The sequence below is a fragment of the Heloderma suspectum genome, chromosome 3 (assembly GCF_057233095.1).
Source record: "Heloderma suspectum isolate Gila_16-S chromosome 3, 16-S_ref, whole genome shotgun sequence".
NCBI lineage: Eukaryota > Metazoa > Chordata > Lepidosauria > Squamata > Helodermatidae > Heloderma > Heloderma suspectum.
In genome coordinates this window covers 182,827,241-182,854,170 of record NC_139460.1, presented here as the reverse complement: position 1 = coordinate 182,854,170, position 26,930 = coordinate 182,827,241, and the positions used below count along the sequence as shown (strand labels likewise).

General features: G+C 44.2%; 1 protein-coding gene and 1 long non-coding RNA gene across 2 annotated transcripts in view; one reads left to right on the top strand and one right to left on the bottom strand.

Annotated features, from left to right (window-relative positions):
• WNT8B (Wnt family member 8B) overlaps positions 1–21,516 on the bottom strand; it is a 62,911-nt gene extending 41,395 nt beyond the window's left edge. The window contains exon 1 of the mRNA XM_084841856.1: positions 21,490–21,516. Coding sequence (XP_084697982.1) covers positions 21,490–21,504 — 15 coding nt within the window. The 5' untranslated portion in view covers positions 21,505–21,516. The remainder of the gene's footprint in view (positions 1–21,489) is intronic.
• On the top strand, positions 991–24,248 carry LOC146350510 (uncharacterized). Its single transcript, XR_014788860.1, has 3 exons — positions 991–1,129; positions 2,069–2,220; positions 24,099–24,248. It is a non-coding gene; the product is annotated as an uncharacterized LOC146350510 (long non-coding RNA).
• The last annotated feature ends 2,682 nt before the right edge of the window (positions 24,249–26,930 follow it).

Genomic DNA, 26,930 nt, shown 5'->3' with positions numbered 1-26,930 from the left:
TTAAAGTAAAACCTGTGATAGTTCTGCGGTGTTGCAGCAAGGGAAGAAGACTAAAGAAGAAGCTATAGCTCATGCTTTGCCAAAATTTTTGATCTCTTTTCTTTTTGACCATTCAAGTGGAGGGAGGGTTGAAAACAAATCACAATCGAAAATTGTGGAAAAGTGTGAGAATTTTCAGAGCAATTTTCCGGGGGGGGGGGCTTTGACACTTACACGACTACTAGGAGCTGACCGAGAGGTGTGTGCATGTGTTTTCCTTCTATTTGCATTCCACACGCCATATACCCAGTGCTTGTAAAGGCTCTTCTCTTCCTGAGGAGGGAGGTGGTTGCTGCTGCTTCCCTCTAAGCAGCAATAGTGCAAACTGCTTTGGAAGCATAGGGTGTCATCTCTCCCTTCTCACGCAGGGAGAGGATTGCTGCCACTTTCCTCCTGAGTCGGAAGAGCATTTTGGAAGCGCAGGGTATGCTGGCTATCAGCTGGTGCCCTGTGCTTGCAAAGACTCTTCTCTCCCTGCTTGGTTGGGGAGAGTGTTTTGGAAGCTCAAATCGCATTGGCTATATGGAGCTCGTGTCACTCGCCTTGCTCTCCCTACTCTGGCAGGGAGATAGCTGCTGGCCGCAGCTTCCATCCTGAGCAGGGAGTGTGCTTTGGGTAGTTTGTGACTTGAGTTGGGTGGAGGGGGAGTACAGTGTGTGTGCGTGAGTCTTTGCTTGAGGTTCTTGAAATGAGGGATAACGCTATTTCATTTTATTTTTTAAAATGCTCTCTGTCATACCCTCTATTAGCAGCCTTGCCTGATAGGCAAAAATAGTGGAAATGGGAACTGGTGGGTTTCTAATGACGCAAACAAGCGTTTCCGATGTTACAAGCAAGAAAGTGAGATTTCTAAAATTCCTACATTGTCCCATTCCTGCTTGGAAAGAACTTTAAAACGAGTCCCATTTCTGCTTGCAACATCTCGACAGCAGCAGTTCCTGAAATGGCCATGTGACATCTGCTGTTCCGGGGACTGCTGCTGAGCTGAAAGCCGACTGTGAACAGCCCTGTTATGCTGTGAGTGCAGGGGAGACATTTTGAAAGTCAAAGAGATACGAAGTCTCCAGAGCCACCTCATACGCTAAATAAGGTAGATGGAAACCCTGCCTCCCCACTCCCGCTCAAAAATTCTCCAAAAGTCTCCCCCTCCCTAAGAAAACAATGCCTCTTTCGCAGAGAGGGAAGAATTTCACAAAAGTAGGGGGCAGGGTTCGGCACAGCACTAGCTGTAGCCTGAGAGATGGTAGTATATGGTGATACTGCCCTGTACCTCTCCAACAGACAGCCTACTTCTTGTAGCTGAGGAGGGCGTGTTGGAGCTCAGGGGGCCATTTTGCAGCAGGGGCCATTTTGTGGGTGTGCTGAAGATTATTCTTTATTATATTTATTATTCTTTATAATAAAGTATATAGGCCTACAACTCCATGAGAGTCATCCTTTGAGAGCCACATAACAGAGACTTCATTGGGATCCTAGAACTGGAGCAGGAATTCACTGAAAGCAGAGCAGCAAATAAGAGGTGGCTCACTCTGGGGACTTTTCATAGACATTCCTGGGGAAAGGCCTAGGAGTAGCAGGGCCTTTTACACTGCTATGGTTTGCAATTCTGCACAAGCCATACAGTCTGATAACACTGCAAAGGTGCAGTGTGCCCAGAGGGAAGGAGAACTGGGGCAATTTGCACCAGGCCCCCACAAGCAAGGCCCCCCTGCCTCAGTTCCTATGCATACCATTGATCCCTGCCCTGACCCTGTCACATTGCTCACCAGAATTCTTAGTATTTTGTTTAAAGTTTTCATAAAAAGAGGACATGGTATGTTAGAGTGTAAGATGACACTGAGGGACTATTCACATGCGCATGAGGGGAGGGTGGTTAGGGCAACTATGGAGGGGGTAGCAGAACCACAACACATTGGTCCGTCATGACCAGGAACCATGCGGTGCCACATGGCTGCACTACCCCCTCCCCTCCAAAGTTATCTGGCAAGCTTACCGGAGTGAGTTGTGCACATCCTGATGTCTTCCGCAGCACAAACGGGCTCCTGGCAGCCACTCCAGCATCCCGAAAGGCTGCACAACCAGAAAGTTGTGATGGATGTTCTAGCTGGCGGACCCTATGGTCACGGCCTGGAAGTCCTCTGGAGCCCTTTTATACTACCAGGGAGCCTGCCAGACAATATGGTAAGCCACTCTGGGACCCCTTAACCCTTTTGCCGAGGAGTAGTTAGCGGGGGTGGCTTAGTAACCACAGAAAATGTGGTTTTTTCTCCCCCCACATGACACGCTAGGCCACTGTGGTTACTGGAAATTCCCCAACCACCATGGCTTAGCATGACGTCTGAAAAGGCCTTGAATCTCAACATGTAATTGTGACACAATGGGACCTCTCCCCAGCCATGATGAAGTAAATATTTTCCATAGTTGTGTATGAAACAGAATATATGCTAATTTGAGGCTTAAACTGGCTATAAAATGTATCCTTGGGAGGCTGGAAGGGAGGGGCCTGCTTAGTTGCTAGGCCTGCCCCCCAACTGGAAGGGAGTCTAAACCCATCACAGGAAGGTAAAATCTGTCTTTATGTCTGGGCAGCAACAGGGATAAGATTGGTCAGGCAGGCTTTTGACTGGCCCAGGCCAAGTAGCCCTGTTTAGAGAGTTTGTTGTAAGGAGAGAAGGAACAGGGAAGGCTTTAAGGAGAGATTCTTTGGCAGAGCAGGTGGCTTGTTGTTGTCACAGAAAGAACTCCAGGGCCACCAGGAAAGAGTTCAAGGAGTGAATGCCATGTAAGATTTCCAGGCAACGTGCCACAGGAGAGTAATTTGCAGTTACCACAGGGAAAGGTGTAGGAGTCGTGTGAGGCCAGACCTTAAGGGAGGAATCCTTCCTGAGTGAATAGTGGAGAAAGCAAGCAGCAGGCCACAACCAGAAGACCTGGCAGATTGAGCTCCATGTAGCAGAAAGAAGCTCTGCCAGAAGGTACTCAGGAGAAGCACAACCTGATCCCTATTCCCTTATCCCCATGTAAGAAAAATTGAAACACATCATTCTGTTGATCCCAGGACATCTGTCATTCTGCTTGATCCCAGTTAAGCACCTCTGTAGCTTCATCTGAATTTGATGAAAAAGAGAAACAGAGCTGGGTATCATCAGCTGACAACACCTCATCCCAGATCAGCTCACTCAGCAGCTTTAAGTAGATGTTAAAAAGCATGGAAGATTGCATGATGCACACTCCACTGGCACTGGCTGGCTGCTGTCATGCCAAGTGGAAAATGGCTTGGGATAGCAGCTACCACTGCTGCTTCCATAGTAGCACCACTGTTCCATTTAAGAAAGTTTAGCTGGAGCACTATAAGATAGCCAGAATCTCCACTTCCATGCAGTCCTTTGTCTTATTTAACTCTACTGGGCTTACTTCTGAGTAGACTACATAGGATTGTGCTGTTTATGTGCTTAACCATTCAGTGATGTCCTACTTCCCATGTAACATGAAATTAGTAAGTCCAAAATTCACAGAATTCTTTGACTGGTAGTAGAAGAAAAGACTAAACACACATGCTTTTAATATAAAGTAGTAAAATGAGGAAGTACATACTCCTAAACCACTCATTCCATGGACTCCAGCTGTGCTTTTCAGTAGGTTTAGTCCACTATGCCTCCCAGGTATCCCCAAGCACATCCTCTTCCTTGGAGCCATGTCTTGAGTGGCTCCTTGTTCTAAGTGCCAGGCTTGCCTTGCAGAAACTGAAAGGACTCAGAGAGGGTCACTGGTGGAATTCTAACTCAAGAAGAATATAAGAATGACGTTTTCCTCTATGAAATAATATCTGCAGAGGAATGTCCATTAAAAATATTCCAGAGGGACAGCTTATTTAGTCTGTTTTAGCAAAAAATGAACAGTGTAATTCAATGCATGCTTATTCAGAAGGAAGTCCCATTGTGTTCAGTGGGGCTTATTCCAAGGTAAATGTGCACAGGATTCATGAGCATCTACAGGGATTTTTCCGAGGAGGAGGGGCAACACTACACATCAGTTTGTGGTTGTAAATTGCGTGCACAGTGCGCACAACTACAACACACCTGTGCATTTTCCTTGTGTGTGCTCTTTGTTGCTTAGCATCACATTCCATGACATTTAGAAGCCTACACAGAGTAGTAGAAGATCCTGGGAATTGAACAGCACTAATGCAGAAGTGTGTTATATTCAAGAAGCATCATGAACTCCAACAAAACTTTATTTGGAGTGAAAGTTTTTTGAAAAAATCACATAGGAACAAGAGGAAAAAACCCAGATGCACAAACACTGTACAGCTGTATAATATCAAGAATATTATATCGTATATTTTATGGCATCACTGCCCTTTTTTAACATTGACAACTTCACATGACGCATCCTAGAATGATTTCCTTCATCTTGGAAACATTGGTGTACACGCTGTAGAACAGTCTTCCCCAACCTGGTGCCCTCCAAGTGTTTTGGACTGCAACCCCAACATTCTGGACCATTGGCCATGCTGGCTGGGGCTCATTAGAGTTGAAGTCTAAAACCTCTGAAGGGCACCGAGTTGGGGAAGGCAGCTCTCGAGAGTAATGGTAGAGTCTCTGGGGAGTGTCTTTAGCAGTGGAAGGAGAAATAAGTATGCTTGATCAGGTTTTAGGCTTCTGGAGGAGCCCGGACAACTCACTTTACTTGTAACGTAGTTATCAGCCACTTTTTATATCAGCTAACAATACAACTTTTGCATGACTTGAATTATGAACAGCAGGAATGTTCTTTTGGAACTGCATATTTTTCCCGCACATTTTGTGTATCATTGCACTTTAAAAAAAAAAAGCCCTGATAGTATCAGTGAACAGGTCCACCATTTCTGGTAGATTGGGGGGGGGGGTGTCTCTCCAAGAGCGATTTACTCCGGGCTGGCTGAGTTTGGAGGTCATTAGGGATACATGGCATTATGGCCATCCTGCAGCCACCCGGGAGCTTATTGCGGGGGAAAACAGTTCTTCTGAGACAATTTTTAGTCCAATTGTTTTCCTTAATTCAGCTTGTCTGCACTTCTGTTGTGGTGTGCTCCACCCTCTGCATTTACTCTGGCATAACAGCCCTGCCCAGGGGTGTATCTTTCACCTGGCCATGGCCTCACTGACCTGGTCAAGGGGTGTTTCCCCAATGTTTCTGCCATTTCCCTGCTGGCCGTCAGAGTTCAGAGCTAACTCATGGCATTTACTTCAGCTTGCCTACCACTAAACTCTGGTTGCTATCCCCACAAAGTATACAGGCAGCCTGTAACTTCTTTTAAAAAGTAAAGCATTAAAGCGAAATAGCGCTTTTGTCCACAATAGGAATACCTACTCCCCCAATCTCACTATCTTGCATTTGCCAGCTATTATCATAGAATCATAGAATAGTAGGGTTGGAAGGGGCCTACAAGGCCATCGAGTCCAACCCCCTGCTCAATGCAGGAATCCAAGTCAGAGCATCCCTGACAGATGACTGTCCAGCCTCGTCTTGAAGGCCTCCAGTGTGGGAGAGCCCACTACCTCCCTAGGTAATTGGTTCCATTGTCGTATTGCTCTAACAGTCAGGATGTTTTTTCTGATGTTCAGCCGGAATCTGGCTTCCTGTAACTTGAGCCCATTATTCCGTGTCCTGCACTCTGGGATGATTGAGAAGAGATCCTGGCCTTCTTCTCTGTGACAACCTCTCAAGTACTTGAAGAGCTCTATCATATCTCCCTTCAGTCTTCTCAAGGCTAAACGTGCCCAGTTCTTTGAGTCTCTCTTCATAGGGCTTTGTTTCCAGTCCCCTGATCATCTTTGTTGCCTTCCTCTGAACCCTCTCCAGTTTGTCTACATCCTTCTTAAAGTGTGGTGCCCAGAACTGGACACAGTACACCAGATGAGGCCTAACCAGTGCTGAGTAGAGGGGAACTAGTACTTCCCAGGATTTGGAAGCTATGCTTCTATTAATGCAGCCCAAAATAGCATTTGCCTTTTTTGCATCACATTGTTGGCTCCTATTCAGCTTGTGATCGACAACAATTCCAAGATCCTTCTCGCTTGTAGTGTTGTTGAGCCACATATCCCCCATCTTGTAACTGTGCATTTGGTTTCTTTTTTGTAGGTGCAGAACTTGGCATTTATCCCTGTTAAATTTCATTCTGTTGTTTTCTGCCCAGCGTTCCAGTCTATCAAGATCAGTTTGAATTTTGTTTCTGTCTTCCAAAGTATTAGCTGTCCCACCCAATTTTGTGTCATCTGCAAATTTGAACAGCATTCCCTGCACCTCCTCCTCCAAGTCATTAATACAGATGTTGAAGAGCACTGGGCCCAGGACTGAGCCCTGCAGTACCTCACTCGTTACCTCTCCCCAGTTTGAGAAGATCCCATTGATAAGCACTCTTTGAGTCCGATTCTGTAGCCAACTGTGGATCCACTGGATCGTTGTTTCATCTAGCCCACTTGGAGCTAGTTTGCTCATCAGGAGATCATGGGGCACTTTGTCGAAAGCTTTGCTGAAGTCGAGGTATATTATGTCCACATAATTTGCACAGTCCACAAGGGAGGTGACTTGTTCAAAAAATGAGATCAGATTTGTCTGGCAGGATTTGTTCTTGACAAATCCATGTTGGCTTCGAGTAATCACTGCATTGTTTTCAAGGTACTTACAGATGGATTGCTTCATAATCTGCTCCAGAATTTTCCCTGGGATTGATGTCAGACTGACTGGTTCCTCCTTTTTACCCTTTGTGAAGATAAGGGGCAACATTAGCCCTCCTCCAGTCATCTGGCACTTCACCCGTCCTCCATGATTTCTCAAATAATAGACAGTGGTTCTGAGAGTTCTTGTGCCAGTTTCCTTATTACTCTAGGGTACAGTTCATCTGTCCCTAGAGATTTGAACTCATTCAAAGTCATTAGGTGTTCCTTGACCATATGCCTATCGGTCTCAAGCTGCAATCCTGCCCCTTCAGCCTGTACTTCACCTTTGCCAAGGGGGTCATAGACCCTGTTTGGGGAGAAGACTGAGCCAAAGTACGAACTGAGCACTTCTGCCTTTTCTTTGTCAGCTGTTACCATTTTGCCATCCTTATTGAATAGCTGAACCACCATTTCTTTCCTCTGCCTTTTATTATGCACGTAGCTGAAGAAAGCCTTTGTGTTGCTTTTAGCATCCCTCGCTAACCTCAGCTCGTTCTCAGCTTTAGCCTTCCTGATGCCATCCCTGCAATTCTGTGCTACCTGCCTGTACTCTTCCTTTGTTGCTTGGCCTTCCTTCCACTTCCTATATGTGTCCTTTTTTGTTTTCAGGTCATCCCTAAGCTTTTTGTGAAGCCACATTGGCTTCTTCTGTTGTCTTCAACCTTTTTTTCTTTTTTGGAATTGTTTGTAATTGTGCCTTGAGAATGTCCTTTTTTAAAAACTCCCACCCATCTTGGACTCCTTTTCTCGTTAGAGTCACTTGCCATGGGACTTTACTTATCATTGTTCTGAGTTTCTTAAAATCAGCTTTCCTAAAAACCAGTGTACAGGTTTGGCTACACTCAGCTTTTGCTTCCTTTAGAACCAAGAACTCAAGTATAACATGGTTGCTTTCCCCCAGAGTTCCTGTAACTGCTACTTTATCCACTAAGTCATCTCTTTTGGGTAGGATCAAGTCAAGGATAGCCAATCCTCTAGAGTTAAAGTTCGTTCTGTTTGTTTCCCATACTCTGGGCATTAGTATATAGACATCGAAGACCATATGTGTTATAGTCTGGCTTTCTTCCTACACGTTTCTGAAGGCTATTACTGGGCACTATTAGAGCTGTTCTCTCCGTTGCGATGCATGAGCCTTCGGGAACAACTCTCTCATTTGCTGAGCAGCACCTACAGGGTTGATGACATTTTTCTTGATTAAATTGGCTTTGGCCCATGCGTGACACATGAAGGAAGAAAAGCTAGGGTTTAGGTAGTGCATACTCAGCTTGTCTTGCTTCATGTGCCACTGATGGACCAACGACCATTTCAGGAAAAAGTGGAGAAAAGCTGAAAATGCTTCTCTATGCGTTTCCATGAAGATTGGCTCCCTGACTCCATTTACTCCTGTAATAGCGCTTGGACCAATGGCCTTTACAATGTTGATAGGCATGGCTAATATCGGGGGGGGGGGGCAGGGGTGACCTACTCAGCTTGCATTCCACTCCTAGAGTCTGCTCTGCAGGCAAGCCACAATGGATTCAAGTTCCTTCACAAGGGGTTATTCATTACTACAGTACATGAGGAAACACTAACATCTGAGGAGTTGCATGGCACCCTGTGTCAGCTCCAAGATCAGTATTAAGAAAGAGATGGGGAGAGGCTCCACTTGGGCCTTCTGCAAGAGTTAAAAACTGCAGGTTCTCTTAAAGCTATATACATCACAGCAACCCATATATACAACAGCTGTATACAACAGCTCTAACAATACATTGCACTGGTGCTACAATCAACTTCACAGCCCCATCTGCATTTCCCTAAAATACCAACACACCGGGGCCTTTTTTACATGAGCATTTATCCTCCGCTCATCATTCCCTACTCATGGTTGTTTACAGGTTCTTTAGACAATAATGTGACCTCCAGTTTCACTTCTGTGTCTAACCAGTGCTTTCAGCGAGTTTTTTTAGAGCAGTGAAAATGCGGCATTTAATTGTGAAAGCTAACGAAAGTGTGATTTCCTCTTCTGTATTTGAAGTATTCCACTATAACACAGTACTTCCTGGGGGTTTTGTAGTGCAAAAGCAGGAAAGGAAACAGCCCAATTGGATCTCAATTCTGCTATGAAACTGAAAGTAGATACAGTGGATTAACAGCCAATTAACAGCCTCATGTGGAAAAGCACCAGGAAACTGGATAACATCACTGAAATACACTGTGGAGTTGTCATACGTTACTCAATCCACCCCCCACAACATTGGGATAACAACCTCGGGCAACTTTCCAGGACTGCTGTAACCCACACCTTCTCAGCCACAGCCCTGCCTCCTGCAATAATGGGTATGATAATGATGAACTTTATCTGCACTCGTTGTCAGGGTAATTTTTAAAAAAATGTTTTAAAGCTCATGATTTTTTTTACATGACCTGAGTTAGAAAGATCATGAACTCCTGTCTTTCCTTTTAACTTTTGTTTTTTGATAGACGCACAACTGCCCACTCTCAGCTACACTACACTCCTGGATTCCTAAATTGTTTTTTATGAGACGGCCATGACTTCCTAACACAGAAGACCCCAGAAAACATTTTAAAATGAACCAGGAAGTTCCTTCTCTACATGCTGGGTGTGTAAACCATTGCTATAACTTCATTCATTGGCTAAAATCACTGAAAGGCTGGACAGACTAGTTTCCCACAAAACAAATGGGGAGAATAGTGGCTGCACATTTTGCCTCATATCTCAGGTTCTACAAGGGCTGGAGACTTGTTTCTTTTTAAAAATGAAAGCTGGGAATCTGGAGATTATGGCCCATCGGGGGGGGGGGACACATGGCCCCCCTTGCCTCTTCCTGTGGATGCCCATGATAGGATTGCAACCTGAGTATCTTCTTGACCCTTAAAGACTAAGGGTCTTTCCAGACAGAGGGCTTAGAATATAAGAACATAAGAAGAACTGTGCTGGATCAGACCAGGATCCAGCATTCTGTTCACACACTGGCCAACCAGCTGCCCGTGGGAAACCCACAAGCAGGACATGAGTGCAACAGCACCCTCCTGCGCATGTTCCCCAGCAACTGGTATACATAGGCCTACTGCCTTGATACTGGGGGAATCATATAGCAATCAGAACTAATAGCCATTCATAGCCTTCTCCTCCAGGAATTTGTCCAATCCCCTTTTAAAGCCATCCAAATTGGTGGCCACCACTACTTCTCGTGGTAGCGAACTCCATAGTTTAACTATGTGCTTTGTGAAGAAGGATTTCCTCTTATTTGTCCTGAAGCTCCCACCAGTCAGCTTTATGGGATGACCCTGGGTTCTACTATTATGAGAGAGGGAGAAAAATGTTTTGCTATCCAGATTCTCCACATCATGCATAAGTCTGTACACATCTATCATGTACACTCACCTCTTTTCTAAGCGAAACAGTCCCAGATGTTGTAATGTCTCCTCGTAGGGAAGTTGTTCCAGCCCCTTGATCATTTTAGTTGCCTGTTTCTGCACTTTTTCCAACTCTACAATATCCTTTTTTAGGTGTGGTGACCAGAACTGTACATAGTATTCCAAGTGTGGTTGCAATATAGATTTGTGTAAGGGCCGTATGATATTGGCAGATTTATTTTCAATTCCTTTTCTAATTATACCTAACATGGAATTAACCTTTCTCACAGAAGCCACACATTTTCATTAAACTGTCCACCACAACCCCAAGATCTCTTTCTTGGTCAGTCATCTCTAGCTCGGATCTCATCAGCTTATACTTGAAGATGGGATTTTTGGCCTGAACATGCATCATTTGCTTACTCTGAATCGCATTTGCCATTTTGATGCCCATTTGCCCAGTTTGAAGAGATCCTTTTGGAGCTCTTTGCAGTCCCATTTTGTTTTAACCACCCTAAATAATTTAGTGTCATCAGCAAACGTGGCCGCCTCACTGCCCACTTCTAATTACAGATCATTTATAAACAAGTTGAAAAGAATTGGTCTCAAAAATTGGCCTGTGGGATCCCTCCACTGGGAGAATTTACCATTTATTCCTACTCTCTGCTTTCTGTTCTTTAACCAGTTACTCATCCGTAAGAGGAGCTCTCCTCTTTTTCCATGACTGCTAAGTTTGCTCAGGAGTCTTTGGTGAGGGACTTTGTCAAAAGCCTTTTGGAAGTCCAAGTACACAATGTAAGCTGGATCACCCCTGTCCACTTGTTTATTGATACCCTCAAAAAACTCTGAAAGATCACTGAGACATGACTTACCTTTACAAAAGCCAAGTTGATTCTTTTTCAGCAGGGCTTGTCCTTCTTATATGCCTGCTAATTTTATCTTTAATAATACTTTCCTCCAATTTACCCAGAGCAGTCGTTAAGCTAACCAGACTGTAATTTCCCTGATCCCCCAGATCCCTTTTTAAAAATTTGCATTACATTGGCCATTCTCCAGTCCTCTGGTACAGTGGCTTAACTTAGGGACATGTTACATTTTTTTTTTTGTTAGAAGATCTGCAATTTCACATTTGAGTTCTTTAAGAACTCTACGATAGATACCATCTGGGGCTGGTGATTTATTAACTTTCAGTTTGTCAGTAAGGTTGAGAACTTCATCTTTTGTCACAACTATTTGCCTCCATTCCTCAGACTCCCCAAAAAGTTCCTGGAAGATGTAGGACAGGTATCTTACTTTGAATGAGTTCAAATCTCCAGGGCCAGATGAACTGCATCCTAGAGTCATAAAGGAACTGGCAGAAGAACTCTCAGAACCGCTGTCTATTCTCTTTGAGAAATCATGGAGGACAGGGGAAGTGCCAGATGACTGGAGGAGGGCTAATGTTGTCCCTCTCTTCAAAAAGGGTAAAAAGGAGGAACCTGGGAACTACAGATCAGTCAGTCCAACATCAATCCCTGGGAAAATTCTGGAGCAGATGATAAAGCAATCCATCTGGAAGCACCTTGAAAACAATGCAGTGATTACTCGAAGCCAACATGGATTTGTCAAGAACAAGTCCTGCCAGACGAATCTGATCTCATTTTTTGATCAAGTAACCTCCCTTGTAGACCGTGGGAATGCTGTAGACATCATATACCTCGACTTCAGCAAAGCTTTCGACAAAGTGCCCCATGATATCCTGATGAGCAAACTAGCTCCAAGTGGGCTAGATGAAACAACAGTCCAGTGGATCCACAGTTGGCTACAGAATTGGACTCAAAGAGTGCTTATCAACGGGACCTTCACAAACTGGGGAGAGGTAATGAGTGAGGTACTGCAGGGCTCAGTCCTGGGCCCAGTGCTCTTCAACATTTGTATTAATGACTTGGAGGAGGAGGTGCAGGGAATGCTGATCAAATTTGCAGATGACACAAAATTGGGAGGGATAGCTAATACTTTGGAAGACAGAAACAAAATTCAAAGTGATCTGGATAGACTGGAGCGCTGGGCGGAAAACAAAAGAATGACATTTAATAGGGATAAATGCCAAGTTCTGCACCTAGGAAAAAGAAACCAAATGCACAGTTACAAGATGGGGGATATGTGGCTCAACAACACTACAAGTGAGAAGGATCTTGGAATTGTTGTCGATCACAAGCTGAATAGGAGCCAACAATGTGATGTGGCTGCAAAAAAGGCAAATGCTATTCTGTGCTGCATTAATAGAAGCATAGCTTCCAAATCCTGGGAAGTACTAGTTCCCTTCTACTCAGCACTAGTTAGGCCTTATCTGGAGTACTGTGTCCAGTTCTGGGCACCACACTTTCAGAAGGATGCAGACAAACTGGAGAGGGTTCAGAGGAGGGCAACAAAGATGATCAGGGGACTGGAAACAAAGCCCTATGAAGAGAGACTGAAAGAAGTGGGCATGTTTAGCCTTGAGAAGAGAAGACTGAGGGGAGATATGATAGCGCTCTTCAAGTACTTGAAAGGTTGTCACAGACAGGAAGGCCAGGATCTCTTCTCAATCATCCCAGAATGCAGGACACGGAATAATGGGCTCAAGTTACAGGAAGCCAGATTCCGGCTGAACATCAGAAAAAACATCCTGACTGTTAGAGCAATACGACAATGGAACCAATTACCTAGGGAGTTGGTGGGCTCTCTCACTGGAGGCGTTCAAGATGAGGCTGGACAGCCATCTGTCAGGGATGCTCTGACTTGGATTCCTGCATTGAGCACAGGGTTGGACTCGATGGCCTTGTAGGCCCCTTCCAACCCTACTATTCTATGATTCTATGAACTTATGCAGTGAAGACAGATGACAAGGATTCATTCAGCTTCTCTGCAATCTCTTTATCCTCCTTCAGTACTCCTTTAACTGTATTGTCATCCAGCGGTCGAACTACCTCCCTTGTTGGTTTCCTGCTTCTGATATATTTAAAGAACTTTTTATTGTTGACCTTGATATTGTTAGCAATATGCTCCTCAAAAGGCTTTTTTGCATCTCTTATTGTCTGCTTGCATCTCCTTTGTGCAAGTTTGTGTTCCTTTTTGTTCTTATTTCGGCAAGACTTCTATTTTCCGAAGGAAGCCTTCTTCTCTGTAACAGCTTCCTTGACACTGCTCGTTAAGCATGCTGGCAACCTCTTGGACTTGGTGCTACCTTTCCTAACGTGTAGTGTACATTCTAGCTGACCTATTATTGTGGTTTTGAGTAACCACGAAGCATTCTGAAGGGATTTAACTTTCTTGATTTAGTAGCAATGGAGTCTCGTTAGTTGTAGGCACAGCTGCTACTTTTGCTACCCTTGATATCTATACTTTTAAAGAAATGATTTGTATTTTACTCTGCCTCTCTTATTTGGATACAAATTTTGGTGATGAAGAATAGCTCTTCTATCACTGAACTCACGTGCACTTTTTCTTCAAAGACCAGATGAGCCTCCAATTGCATTCCGTGTTTGTGTCCGGATGTTTGAAAACTACTTGTTTGCAGTTAATGATAAAAGAGCTCTCTGAAGCAAGAAAATCTGCATTGCTTATGCACTGTTTGGGAGGTGAAGGACAACGCCCTTCCCCTTGTTGATGATAAATGTGAGACCGCATGCATTGCTTTAAAGAACTTTTTTGTGCCAAAAGTGAATGCAGTAGCTAAGTACTACACATTTTGCCAGTGTGATCAGAAACCAGGGGAATCTATATTTCAGTATACTGTTGCTTTGGGAGACTTAAGGAGCTTATGTAACTGGAGATACGGCATATGAGATGATTAGAGACCAGCTGATTGAGAAAACTGCCTCATATGTGAAAGTGCTTACTCCTGCCATGGTTAAGGGAAGTGATTAATGCCTCTTTACAGGAGGAATACTTATGCCAGAGGAATTGCAATCTACGTTTATATGTTTGGCATATGATACCCATCCAAGGATTGTTAGAACTAAACAGAGACTGAGAGATCTGCATTGGTGGCCAGGATGGACTCCCAAATAGAAGCAGATACAAAATTTGTCAGTTACATGATACAGCAGTTACATGATTTGTCCGTTACAGCAGTAACATGGGCATTACCATTACAGCCAGTTCTACTCTCAGATCTTTTGAAGCAGTTCCAACTGATTGCCATTATGCTATTACTTTAACTGATTATTATAGCAAATGAGATGAAGTAGTTTTCACATCCCAAGTTAGCTCAGCTACAGTTATTAGCTTTCTTTCCGTTGTTTTTAGTAAAGTAGGGAAACCTAAGGAACTAGTTTCAGATAATGGTGCTCAGTTTACCTCAGTGGAATTTGAAACCTTTCTAGCAGAGCATAATATTACTCATTGGAGGTCATCTGTGTATTATCCACAAGCTAATGGGGAGATTGAAAAGTTTAACACAAGCCTGAAAAAGAGTTTACAAAAAGCTAAATTAAAGCCTTTGTTACTGACTTTTTTTCTTCTTCTTTTTTGCAAGTATGTAGAGCTATCCACCATGCAACAACAGAGAGATCACCTGCAGAGTTATTGCATGGGAGATATCCACTGAACTGAATGCAGCTGGAGCATACAAACCTAGATGGGGGAACTGGGAGGGGTCACTCTCTCCCAGCTGTGCCCTCCTGGGTACTCGGTGCAGCACCAACACCGACTTGAGGGTTGGGGAGGGGGGGTTGCCATTGTCTATAGGAATTCAATCTCTCTCTCCAGGCTTCCTGCTCATTTGAGTGCAGATCTTGAGTGTTTGTACCTTGTGTTGGGTACCCGGGACAGATTAGGGATTCTGTTGGTGTACCGCCCACCCCGCTGCCCATCGGACTCCCTGCCTGAGCTGACAGAGGTGGTCTCGGACTTGGTGTTGAGGACCCCTAGGATGATGGTCCTGGGGGATCTCAACTTCCATGCCGAGGCTGCTATATCCGGGGAGGCTCAGGACTTCATGGCCGCCATGACAACCATGGGGCTGTCCCAACATGTCATCGGCCCAACGCATATAAAAGGACACACGCTTGATCTCGTTTTCTCGACTGGGCAGGAGGATGGTGATCTGAAAGTGGAGGAATTAACATCTGTCCCTTTGTCATGGTCAGATCACTTCCTGCTGAGGTTTAGAATTCTGGCGGCCTTTCCCCTCTGCAAGGGTGGGGGACCTATTAAAATGGTCTGCCCCCGGAGATTAATGGATTCCGATGGATTCCAGAGGGCTCTGGGGGATTTTCCTGCTGGTATGGCTGGTGCTCCTGTCGAAGCCCAGGTCGCTCTGTGGAATGCAGAGATGACTCGGGTGGTTGACATGATTGCGCCCAAGCGCCCTCCCTCTGAGCAGAGCCCGGCCAGCTCCTTGGTATACACCTGAGCTGAGGGCAATGAAGCAAGAGGGGAGATGGCTAGAACGCAGGTGGAGGAAAACTTGTGCTGAGTCTGACCGAACACAGGTAAGAGCCCACTGTCGAGCCTACTCTGTGGCGGTGAGGGTGGCAAAGAGACAGTTCTTTTCCACCAGCATTGCATCTTCTCAGTGTCGTCCAGCAGAGCTTTTCCGAGTGGTTCGCGGCCTGTTACATTCTGGGCCAGGGAGAGAGACGGTGGAACCCTCGGTAGCACGCTGTGACGAGTTTGCACGGCACTTTGAGGATAAAGTCGCTCAGATTCGTCATGAATTGGACACCACCATTAATGCAGTTCCATTGGTAGAGGCGTTCAGAGCACCGTCTGGTCCAGTTTTATTGGATGAGTTTCAGTTACTGAGGCCTGAGGATGCGGACAAGGTGCTTGGCCAAGTCCGATCGACCACTTGTGTGCTTGACCCTTGCCCTTCATGGCTTATTAAATCAAACAAGGAGGGGTTGTCCGGCTGGGTCCAGGAGGTTGTAAATTCCTCCTTGAGAGAGGGAGTGGTGCCTGCCGCTTTAAAAGAGGCGGTAATTAGGCCACTCCTGAAAAAGCCTAACCTGGACCCAGAGGATGTTAACAATTATAGGCCAGTGGCCAACATCCCCTTCCTGGGCAAGGTGCTTGAGCGGGTGGTTGTAGGACAGCTCCAGGCACTGTTGAATGAAACGGATTATCTAGATCCATTTCAGTCGGGCTTCAGGCCTGGTTTTGGAATGGAAACTGCCTTGGTCGCCCTGTGGGATGACCTCTGCCGGGAGAGGGACAGGGGGAGTGCGATCCTGTTGATTCTCCTGGACCTCTCAGCGGCTTTTGATACCATCGACCATGGTATCCTTCTGGATAGGTTGTCTGGGTTAGGAGTTGGAGGCACTGCATTACAGTGGTTCCGCTCCTACTTGGATGGCCGATTCCAGAAGGTGGTGCTGGGGGATTATTGCTCTGTGCCATGGCAATTGTGCCATGGGGTTCCACAGGGCTCTATTTTATCCCCCATGCTGTTTAACATCTACATGAAACTGCTGGGGGAGGTTATCCGGAGGTGTGGGCTGAGGTGCCATCAATATGCAGATGACACCCAGCTCTACCTCTCTTTTTCATCAAAACCAGGTGAGGCAGTGGCTGTTCTGAATCAGTGCCTGGGCACGGTAATGGACTGGATGAGGGCCAATAAGCTGAAACTCAATCCAGACAAGACGGAGATACTGTTAGTGGGTGGTTTGTCTGCCCAGCTAGGTGATATTCAACCTGTTCTGGAGGGGGTTGCACTCCCCCTAAAGGATCAGGTTCATAGTTTGGGGGTGCTCTTGGATCCAGAACTGTCACTTGAGGCACAGGTGAACTCAGTGGCACGGAGCACTTTTTATCAGCTTAGGCTGGTATACCAACTACGCCCTTATCTGGACAGAGATAGCCTAGCTACAGTTATCCATGCTCTGATAACTTCTCGTCTGGATTACTGCAATGCGTTATACGTGGGGCTGCCTTTGAAAACGGTCCGGAAACTTCAGCTGGTCCAAAATAGGGCAGCAAGATTGTTAACAGGGACTGGCCTGCGAGCTCATATTATGCCAGTACTTTTCCAGCTGCACTGGCTGCCAGTCCATTTCCGGGCCCGATTCAAAGTGCTGGTATTAACATTTAAAGCCCTTAATGGCTTGGGGCCAGGTTACCTGAAGGATCACCTCCTCCCATATGTGCCTGCCTGGACCTTAAGATCATCATCAGCGGCCCTTCTCCGTGAGCCCCTGCCAAAGGAAGTGAGGTGGGTGGCTACTAGGAGGAGGGCTTTTTCTGCTGTGGCACCCCGGCTCTGGAATGAGCTCCCTAGTGAGGTTCGCCTGGCGCCTACATTGTATTCCTTTCGGCGCCAGGTGAAGACCTTTTTATTTTCCCAGGCATTTTAACTTTCTAAATTTTTATCTTTGCTGTTTTAAATCTGTATTTTAAACTCCTGCACTGCTGCTAGATTTTATTGTGGTTGTATTTGTTATATTGTGGTTTTAATGTTCTATATATTTTAAATTGTTTTATTGTGTGTTTGGTCTTAATTTTTGTGAACCGCCCAGAGAGCTTCAGCTATTGGGCGGTATAGAAATGAAATATAAATAAATAGATAGATAGATAGATAGATAGATAGATGAGATACTTTTGGATTCTGTTATGAGGGAGATCGTTGAAGAGAAGCAAAGGAAATCTAAAGTGTATACAGATAGATGTGGTGCTAAGGAACAAAGATTTGAATGCAACTCTTTTGTTTAAGTTAGGAAACCTGGGATTTTACAAATGGGAGATTCACATCTCCTCATAAAGTTGTTGAAAGAAGAGGACTGTATACTTATAAACTTTCTGATGGGGCTGTTTGAAATGCTTCTTATCTTGCTCCACTAGACTGCAGAACTGAGTGGATACTCATTTTGTGTTAGAGGACTTTCCTTTCTCACCCACACTAGAGACTATGCCAGCAGCTGGGCCTGACCAACCAGAAAGTGAACCTGAAAGATGGTCTGCCCATGTCAGACAAACACCTTCTGGGATTAAGGATTATGTTATGTAGTTCTGGGTTGTGGAAGTATGGAGGTTCCTTAGGAGGGGAAGAAATGTGGTGATTTTGTAGGCATTGTACCTTTAAGAGAGCTGGGATTATACAACTTGAGGAAGGCAGCCTATAAAATGAAATGGAAATTAGCAATGAACTGTGATTAGTTCTAGGTATAGATGCTAGTTCTGCTACCCTTGTTATCTATACTTTTAAATAAAGAGTTTTGTATTTTACTCTGCCTGTTTTATTGGATACAACAAATGGGCAAGGTGCCAAAAGACTGGAGATGGCAAATGTCATCCCAGACTTCAAAAAGTGGGGAAAGATAGATCTGGGAAACTGCAGACAAGACAATTTGACATGAATATTGGGCAAAATCCTAGAACAGATTATTAAACAGTTAATCCGTGATCATCTAGAAAAAAATGCACTGATTACTAGGAGTAAGCATGGACTTTATCAAGAATAAGTCATGCCAGACCAATCTTATCTCTTTTCTTTAAACAGAGTTTCATCTTGAGTTCAGTAAAGCATTTGACCAAATCTCCCATGATATCCTTATTGACAAGATAAATTGTGGGATAGATGATACTACTGTTAGGTAGATCCACAGTTGGTTGAACAACCATACCCAGTGGGCCGGTTCACACAATCGCTGCAGCCCACGCCAGTGGCCATTTTGAATATTCAAACTCCAGTGGGCTTTGCCATGGTTTGTCATGTCATTCAAACCTGGGTGGCAGGGGATGTTTGAGGGTTAAACAACCCTCAAATAACCTTACAACAGACTATCGGTGGACCCTCAAACAACTTTCTGTAGAAGGAAGTTATCAGCAACACAAGTCAGGAATTTCTTGGAGGGGGCATGTTTTGCAGAATGTGTCTCCCAACAAATATTAGGGAAATTGAAGTCCCCCATTACTACTACATCATGCTTCCTTGAAACATTGGCTATTTGCTTTTCAAAAGTTTTATCCTCGTCTTCTCCTTGATTGGGTGGCCCGTAATAGACTCCGACCACCAGGTTCCTTTTATTCTTTGCTCCATTTCCCAGATGCTCTTGATGGGGCTACCATTTCCCCTTTAATGCTTTGTCCTGCTTTGTGTGGGCATGTACTAGGGGGTGCTGCTGGGCGGTGTTGAATAACATTGTCATGACAACAAATTGGTGGGAAGGGGGGGCAGGACTGGGCTTGAGGTGACCGTTTCTGCCTCTCCCATTCCACTACATACTCCGAGATCCCCTTGAACACAGCAGTGCTTACTTCTGAGTAAGCTCATTGGCTGTAAGATTTAAGTTAATTTCTTGGGATTAAGTGCCACTGAAATCTGTGTGGCTTCCTTCTGAGTAGGCATGCATAGGAGTGCATCCCCTTCAGTGCATTTACTTGGAACCTCCCCCTCCCATTGAGTCCACTGACTGCTTCTTCTCCCTTTTGCTCACCGGTTTGATGGGCTTTTTTCCTCCCAGATGATGGGGAAGTCTCTCTTCTCAGCCATGCAGGAGAAAGGCTTGACAGTTAGGATTTCAATGGGTATTAAAAGTGCCTTTTCTGCTCCCCTGAATAAATTCATCATGTATGAGCCTGGAATAGTCATTTTTAACAGTTTCCTTTTGGGGTGTGGAGTTGCTTTAGATAAGGCAGTAATGCTGAGGTGGTTTTCCATAGCACTCCCTCCCACCTAGCCAGCCACTACCTCTTCTCCTAGCCCACCTTGCAGGGTCGTTGGGAAGCCAGAATAAGGGGAAAGAGCAACAACAGCATGCGGGGGGGGGGGAAGCAAGCCAGGTCTAATGAAGGTGTCTCCTGTGAAGGTGTCGCCTGGGGGGGCGGGGGGCTGCTAGGGATGGCGTGGTGCACAGACTGTATACAAGTCTGTTTGTGGATTTCTTACTTCTGTAATTGGGAACCCGGATATCAGTATATTCTTCGAACTCAGTAGTGCAAGCAATATACTGCATTTAATTTCATCATGCACTGACATATTTAGCAGAGAAAGACCAGCAGCACCAGCACCCTCGGGGTAAGCCACCGAAAAGACTCTCTCTCCCTCGGAGGAAGGAGGAGATCAGCTCCCATAGCCCACTATCCAGATCACTTCCAACTTCCCTCCTGTTGTGGAGGAGTGGAGGGATGGGGCAGAGCCATCAATCATGTTACAGAAACCAATGATCAGGGGAGGGGAGGGGGTATGGAGCCAGCAGCCCCCTTCTGTCCTGATTGTTCCATGCAGCTCGGCCCAGCCGTGAAAAGATAAAATGTGGAGGGACACACTATGAGAGATGCCCTGTATACAAGGCCAGTCTAAATCCTGGAAAGAATCAGGAATCAAAAGGAACGGTTTGTAGTGGAATAAAATGCCAGGTCTGAAGAGAGCCTGGGTTGACATTTTCATCGAGCCGTCCACCACAACCACAAGATCTCTTTCTTAATCACCGCTAGGTCAGATCCCATCAGGTTATATGCGAAGCTGGGATTTTTGCCCCGATGTGCATCACTTTACACTTGCTTACACAGAATTTGCCATTTGGATGCTCATTCTCCCACTTTGGAGAGATCCTTTTGGAGCTCCTCACAATCTGTTTTTGTTTTAACCACCCTAAATAATTTGGTGTCATCCGCAAACTTGGCCACTTCACTGCTCACTCCTAATTCCAGATCATTTATGAGGAGAGGATTAAGGGGAAACCTGAGAGCTATCTCCAGTCATCTGAAGGACTGTCATGTAGAAGAAGGAGCAGACCTGTTTTCTGTTGCTTCAGAGGACAGGAATAGAACAAATGGGTAGGAATTGCAATGAAGCAGATTTTGGCAAAACGTTATGAGAACCTTTCCAATGGCACATTCTTTTTGGCAGTGTGAGCTCTCCTTTGTTAGGGGCATTTAAGCAGAGGCCACTCAGCTATCTGTCAAAGACACCGTAGTTGCAAGATCCCTGCACTGAGCAGGGGGTTGGACCAGAACAGGGATGGTCAGAAAGTAGATCTCCAGATGTTTTGGACATCATCTCCCAATATTCCTGGCCATTGCCCATGTTGGCAGTGGATTCTGGGAGTTGAAGTCCAAAATATCTAGAGATCTACCTTCTGACCACCTCTGGACTAGACGACCAACAAAGCCCCTTCCAACTCCAAAATTCTATGATTCTATGAAATATTCTAAATAAAATAAATACATTGTCGAAAGGAGAAATACACCAGCTGATTTTTCTGTGTCTGCAGCAGAAAGCAATCCCAGCAACTAGCAGTGACAACTTGGTGACAATGTAGCTTCTTTAGTTTGTTTTTTGTACTTCAGGTTTAGCCCATAAGAACCAAACGGAGCACAGGAAACTCCTGTCTGATTCTTAGCAAACCTGAGAGGCTGGAAACAACCTACTTCCAGCTGATCTGGGCTTATTGGAATTAAAAACACAGATCAAAGGGAATGCACTTACCTTGGGACCAGTCATCAGGAAATTATTCACTGACCTGGAAGGGAGAAAAGCGTTCATCAATGGAGAGAAGTAGGGGAAATGCCTGGAATTCCTCTGCATCATCCTTGTCCGCCCACCACTTACATTGGCCAGTCCTCAGAGATGTCTCTCTTGTGTTCCTATCAGACACTCCAGTTGTTGCTCAATAGCTACAGCTGAGGTCTCATTGGTAATACTGTCTTCATGCCCTGATTCATTGCGTAATCAAACATTGTTAAATTATGGTCAAATATTTGCATTGCATAAAAAACAAAATGTAAAGCCTGCTTGGATTTGCAGAAGAAACATACAAAAAGAAAGCTGACCTTCTCCACATTTGATGGAGCTGAAAAGTAATAAAACCATTTTAGATGAGAATTACGCGGTTAATATATGAGACAAATTGCTTTTTTGTCCAAGAACTATTCTTCAAAACTGCATTCAGGGGGCGGGGGCTAACTTTCCCAATATTGAATATTGGCTCCAAATAGAACTTGGCATATGATGCTAATGAGTAAAATTATACCAGTTATGCATACATGAGCAGGCAATGAAAATGCTTGATAATATTTTGTAGACCGAGGTATTTCATGGATTTTTGGATACAGACTCATGGAACTGAATGGCATGAGACAACAGATATCAGCTATTCTTTGATATGACTTGCTCTGTGTGGTTTTATGTACAGATCACATGTCTTTTTATATCTCTTTTTTTAGCCTTAGAATTGTTAGGTATATTTTTTATTTAGAACACATCACAAATCAGGCTGTGTGCAAATAATTTACAATTTAATACAGATAACAAAAATTAAATACTTTTTTTTTCAAAGTGCATTAAAAAAACCCTTACCTTTCCCATTTGAAATGTGGTGTCAAAAACTGAGTTTTTCAACTGAAGTTTGAGTACTTCCACGTGCTTAGGAAGATACACCAAGACCTGTGAAATGATGGTACTATTGTACCCCAGTAAAACTTCATTTGCAGGCCTAGTTTGATCAGATAGGGGTGTGGGGGGGTGTTTCCCCTTATTCACTGAGGATAGGGCAAGAAGGAGCAGAACTGTCTACAAAAAGAAATATTTAATTTAATTATTAGGAAAGTTCCTATAACACATTGGTGCTCATCATGATTCCTTTTAACCTGATAGATGCGACTACTGAAGTGGATGGGCAAGGGATATGCATTGTCATCCAGGGCCACTCGTCAAGTGCAATGTGTGTGAACAGAGCTGGATAAGGGCCAGATATCGTTATTCCTGAATGTATGACTATTCCTAGTGGAGTAGGAAATTATCCTATAAATCTTTGTGTCTCCACTAGGGATGGGTGAATGTGTCAAACTCAGTGGCCACAATCAGCAGGGGAAACAATGCAGTATGGCTTGTTTCCCCCACAACTGCGCATGCCAGGCATGCGACTGGCACTTCCCTGACTACCTGTGCCCTGTCGAGCGTTGCCGTGTCATACAAACCCGGCACACGGCGAGGCAGGGGTGGCTTCTTACCCACCCCACAACCCCTACTGCAAGCCATGGGTTGTACAGTGGGTAAGAAGTTACCCTTGCCGCGCAGCGTGCTGGTTCAGCCAACATGGCAACCAGCGACACATCATGGGTAATTAGGGAAATGCCAGTCATGCAACCGGCATGCACAGGGGTAGGGGAAGCAACTCATACTGTGTTGTTTCCTTCACTGATTGTCTGAACTCAGTCAATGTCATCCAGGTTCTCAGTTTTCTACTGCCAGGCTTATTCCATCCTGGTTCCATGCATGCTTCCCCCCTGCCCCTAAATTTGTATGTATTTTCAAATGTATGCATTTTTGTACACATCCACCCATTGACTAAAGTGTGTTTGTGCACATTTCAGAAATGTACACATTTTTCCTTACACATTTTCCAAATTTACGCATGTTGTTGAACACTTGTTTGTTTTGCAAAACTCATCGTGAACTCAGAAATGCAAATAGTGTTCAGGTGTGTGTTTGGTTCTGGGAGGCACAAATTGGGTAGTCTTGCATTGAAATATGAATCCAGCAAATTTCTCACCCATCTCCAGTTTCCACCATAACACTGAAATAAAGCTCAAGTGAGAAGTCCAAAGCCAGAAAGCAAGAACCATCTGTAACACCCAGGGAGAACTCTCCCTAACCCACATTATTTTCCCCAAGCCAATCTCTCAGGCTTCCTTAATTCATTATTAGCATTCTCACACATTGGCCCACATTAGAGGCATCCTGGTTTGATTGTTCATATGTGTGTGGGCAAAAGGCTTATTCATATCTCATTTTATTAAGCCAAGCTATTATCATCTAGGCATTGCAAATGTCTCATATTTCTTTAGTTAGGATTCCATGTTCAGCAAGAGCTTGAAATTCAGGACTCTTATCAGTAAGTTGTATTCAGACTTCATCCTTGTTTAGGTAGTACTGGGATGGTTGGTTGGTTGGTTAGTTAGTTAGTTATTTAATATCCTGCCCTTCCTCACAAAGAGCTCAGGGCTGCTCTTGTATTGAAATGCCTTCATAGTTGCTTTGTAAAATACCTTTGAAGCCGTCACTTTTTAACAAACTAGTTTTATCTCAATTCACAGGCAAATACAACTGCTGACAAAAGAGAAAGAAAGGGACACACAAATTCAAGTTTACCAGGCAAAGGAGTGAGATAAACGAGTAGTATAAATCAATGTCTCTGTGTAGAAATTTTCCCTTTAAAAATAAACCTTGAATTTTTGTAAGAGTCTATTTCAATTTCTGTCAATTCACCATTTGCAGCTGAGCAAACATGACAGCCACAGTCTCCCAACTGGAGAGACTAAGCAGACACAAAGCTACAGACCACCCTGATATATTCCCAAGACTATGGGATCAAAGATCTGAATGGACTTAAGAACATAAGAACAGCCATGCTGGATCAGACCAAGGGTCCATCTAGTCCAGCGTTTTGTTCACACAGTGGCCAACCAGCTGTTGACCAGGAACCCACAAGCAGGGCACAAGCGTAACAGCACCCTCCCACCCATGTTCCCCAGCAACTGCCTCTCGTACTGGAGGTAGCACATAGCCATCAAGACTAGTAGCTATTGATAGTCTTATCCTCCAGGAATTTGTCTAACTCCCTTTTAAAGCCATCCAAACTGGTGGCCATCACTAATTCCTGTGGTAGTGAATTCCATAGTTTAACTATGTGATGTGTGAAGAAGTACTTCCTTTTAGCTGTCCTGAACCTCCCACCAATCACCTTCATGGGATGACCCCGGGTTCTCGTATTTTGACAGAGGGAGAAAAATGTCTGCCTAGCCAGATTCTCCACACCATGCATAATGTTGTAGACCTCTATCATGTCTCCCCTTACCCTCCTTTTTTCAAAGCTAAACAATCCCAGCTGTTGTAACCTTCTCTCATAGTGGAGATGCTTCAGCCCCTTAGTTGTCCTTTTCTGCACCTTTTCCAGCTCTGCAATATCTTTTTTTAGGTGTGGTGACCAGAACTGTACACAGTAATCCAAGCGTGGTCACACCATAGATTTTTTATAGGGGCAGTATGATGGTGGCAGTTTTATTCTCAATCCCTTTTCTAATTATGCCTGAGTGATATGAAATACAGCAGTGAGACTAAAAGGTGTGTTTTTACTTTTCTAATCATCTTGCTTTTCTTCAGTGTATTATTTCATTAATCACTTAAATAAATGCATATATCTTTTGGTCTGATCCAGCAAGGTGACTGTTACATTGTTATGACCTTCAATGATAATAGAGGGTCAAAATATTATTTTCATTTGCCATGAATCTTTTGAGTTTTATTTCAGCTTGGCTGGGTTACAGATCAGGTGTAATAGTTCTCCTCAAATATACTGATGATATAACTATTGCTTGCAGATTTTACCATGAGTTAAGGTGATGCATTTGGTAGCTTTTGCTGCTCATTTTGCGGAGATTATCTGATTGTCTAATTTAATCCTCATTGCTAGAGGGAGAGAGAGATGCATTCTCTACACAAGGATCATTTCTAAGTGAAATAAATATTTCTGGTCTTTAAATAATGACCGGGGTGTGTCGGGGCATTGGGAATATTATTGGATTCCTTGAATATTTGTGGCTGGTGATTAGCAATCCTAACAAGATGATATGCCCATGTTAATCAATTAAGGGACAAGGAATAGATACACATAAGACACAAATGTGGTCATCCACATGATCTGCTCACTTTCAGGGTGCTTCTAGATGGAGGGCTCCTAGTACTACCAATTAAAACGCATTGTGTACCTATTCTGTCTTTTCCTCCTTCATGGATGTTTTCTGGTAAGAAAAAAAGATGGAAGAAGCAGCTGGAAACCTGGGAAGGTTAAATATGAGGGCAGATAAGGACTTCTGGACCCCCATAAAATTCTGTATTTCGAACAAGGCAATTGCAGGATAAAAGCCTGGTCTTGATGCACCACAATCTCATGAAATACAACACTCCAACTGTGCAAATTGCATGTATAGCTTCCTCTCATAACACACAAATGCCATAATAAGAATGACTCCTGGAGTTACCATGCCTGAAAAATATTTTTCTGGAACCATCCTAATTTTCTGGCTACCAAACTCCCTTAGCGCCTTCTTCTCCAATGCTAATGCAGAATGTATTGATTCCCTTGTAGTAATTTCCTTGTAGATTTCCTAGTAGACACCAGATATGTCTACTAAAAATTTATGGAAAGGTTCACTCTTTCTCTGATTACACAGAAACTGTAACATTTATTTTATTAATCTGCTTATCAAATAAAGTTTTAATAGCAGACTAAAATTTGCCCATTGATTACTTGGCAGAACTGTGGTGGAGAGGCACAGGGCCATAGATGCCTCATAAATGCATAGGACACCACTGCCACAGTTAATGAAAAAGGATGGATCTCCCTTCTTGGTTATATTTAAAGCCAGAAGATACTGTGCTGTTCTGGCTTTTCTTCTGGCTATAATAACCGCAGACAACTGGTTGGGATGGGTTGGGAAGGGACAGGCCCAGCAGGTCATATTACTTGAGTTTCCAAAGACTAGCCTATCATGGCCAATGGGCTTGGGGGTGTTGACAACGACAGGACTCCCTCATGGCAATTTAGGAGGTGTGGCAGGAGGTGCCAGGATCAGGTTTTATACTGATAAGCAGCAGTAAGCCAGGATGGAGTCAGTCTGAAGTGATGGGGCTGTAGCAAGTGAGAAAATGGTGCCTTCACAGACCAAATAGTTACCTGCACTGATAGGTGGATTAACTTTGTTAACAGGATCTGGAAAGAAATAACATTAACAACAACATGTTATTTCTTTCCATGTACTGTTAACAAAATTCAGTGTTGGCCCATATTTACATGGATGGCATGTATAACTATATAAGTAATATTGAAACTCAACTAAATGCCTTGACTTTTCATTCTTGGATCTGGG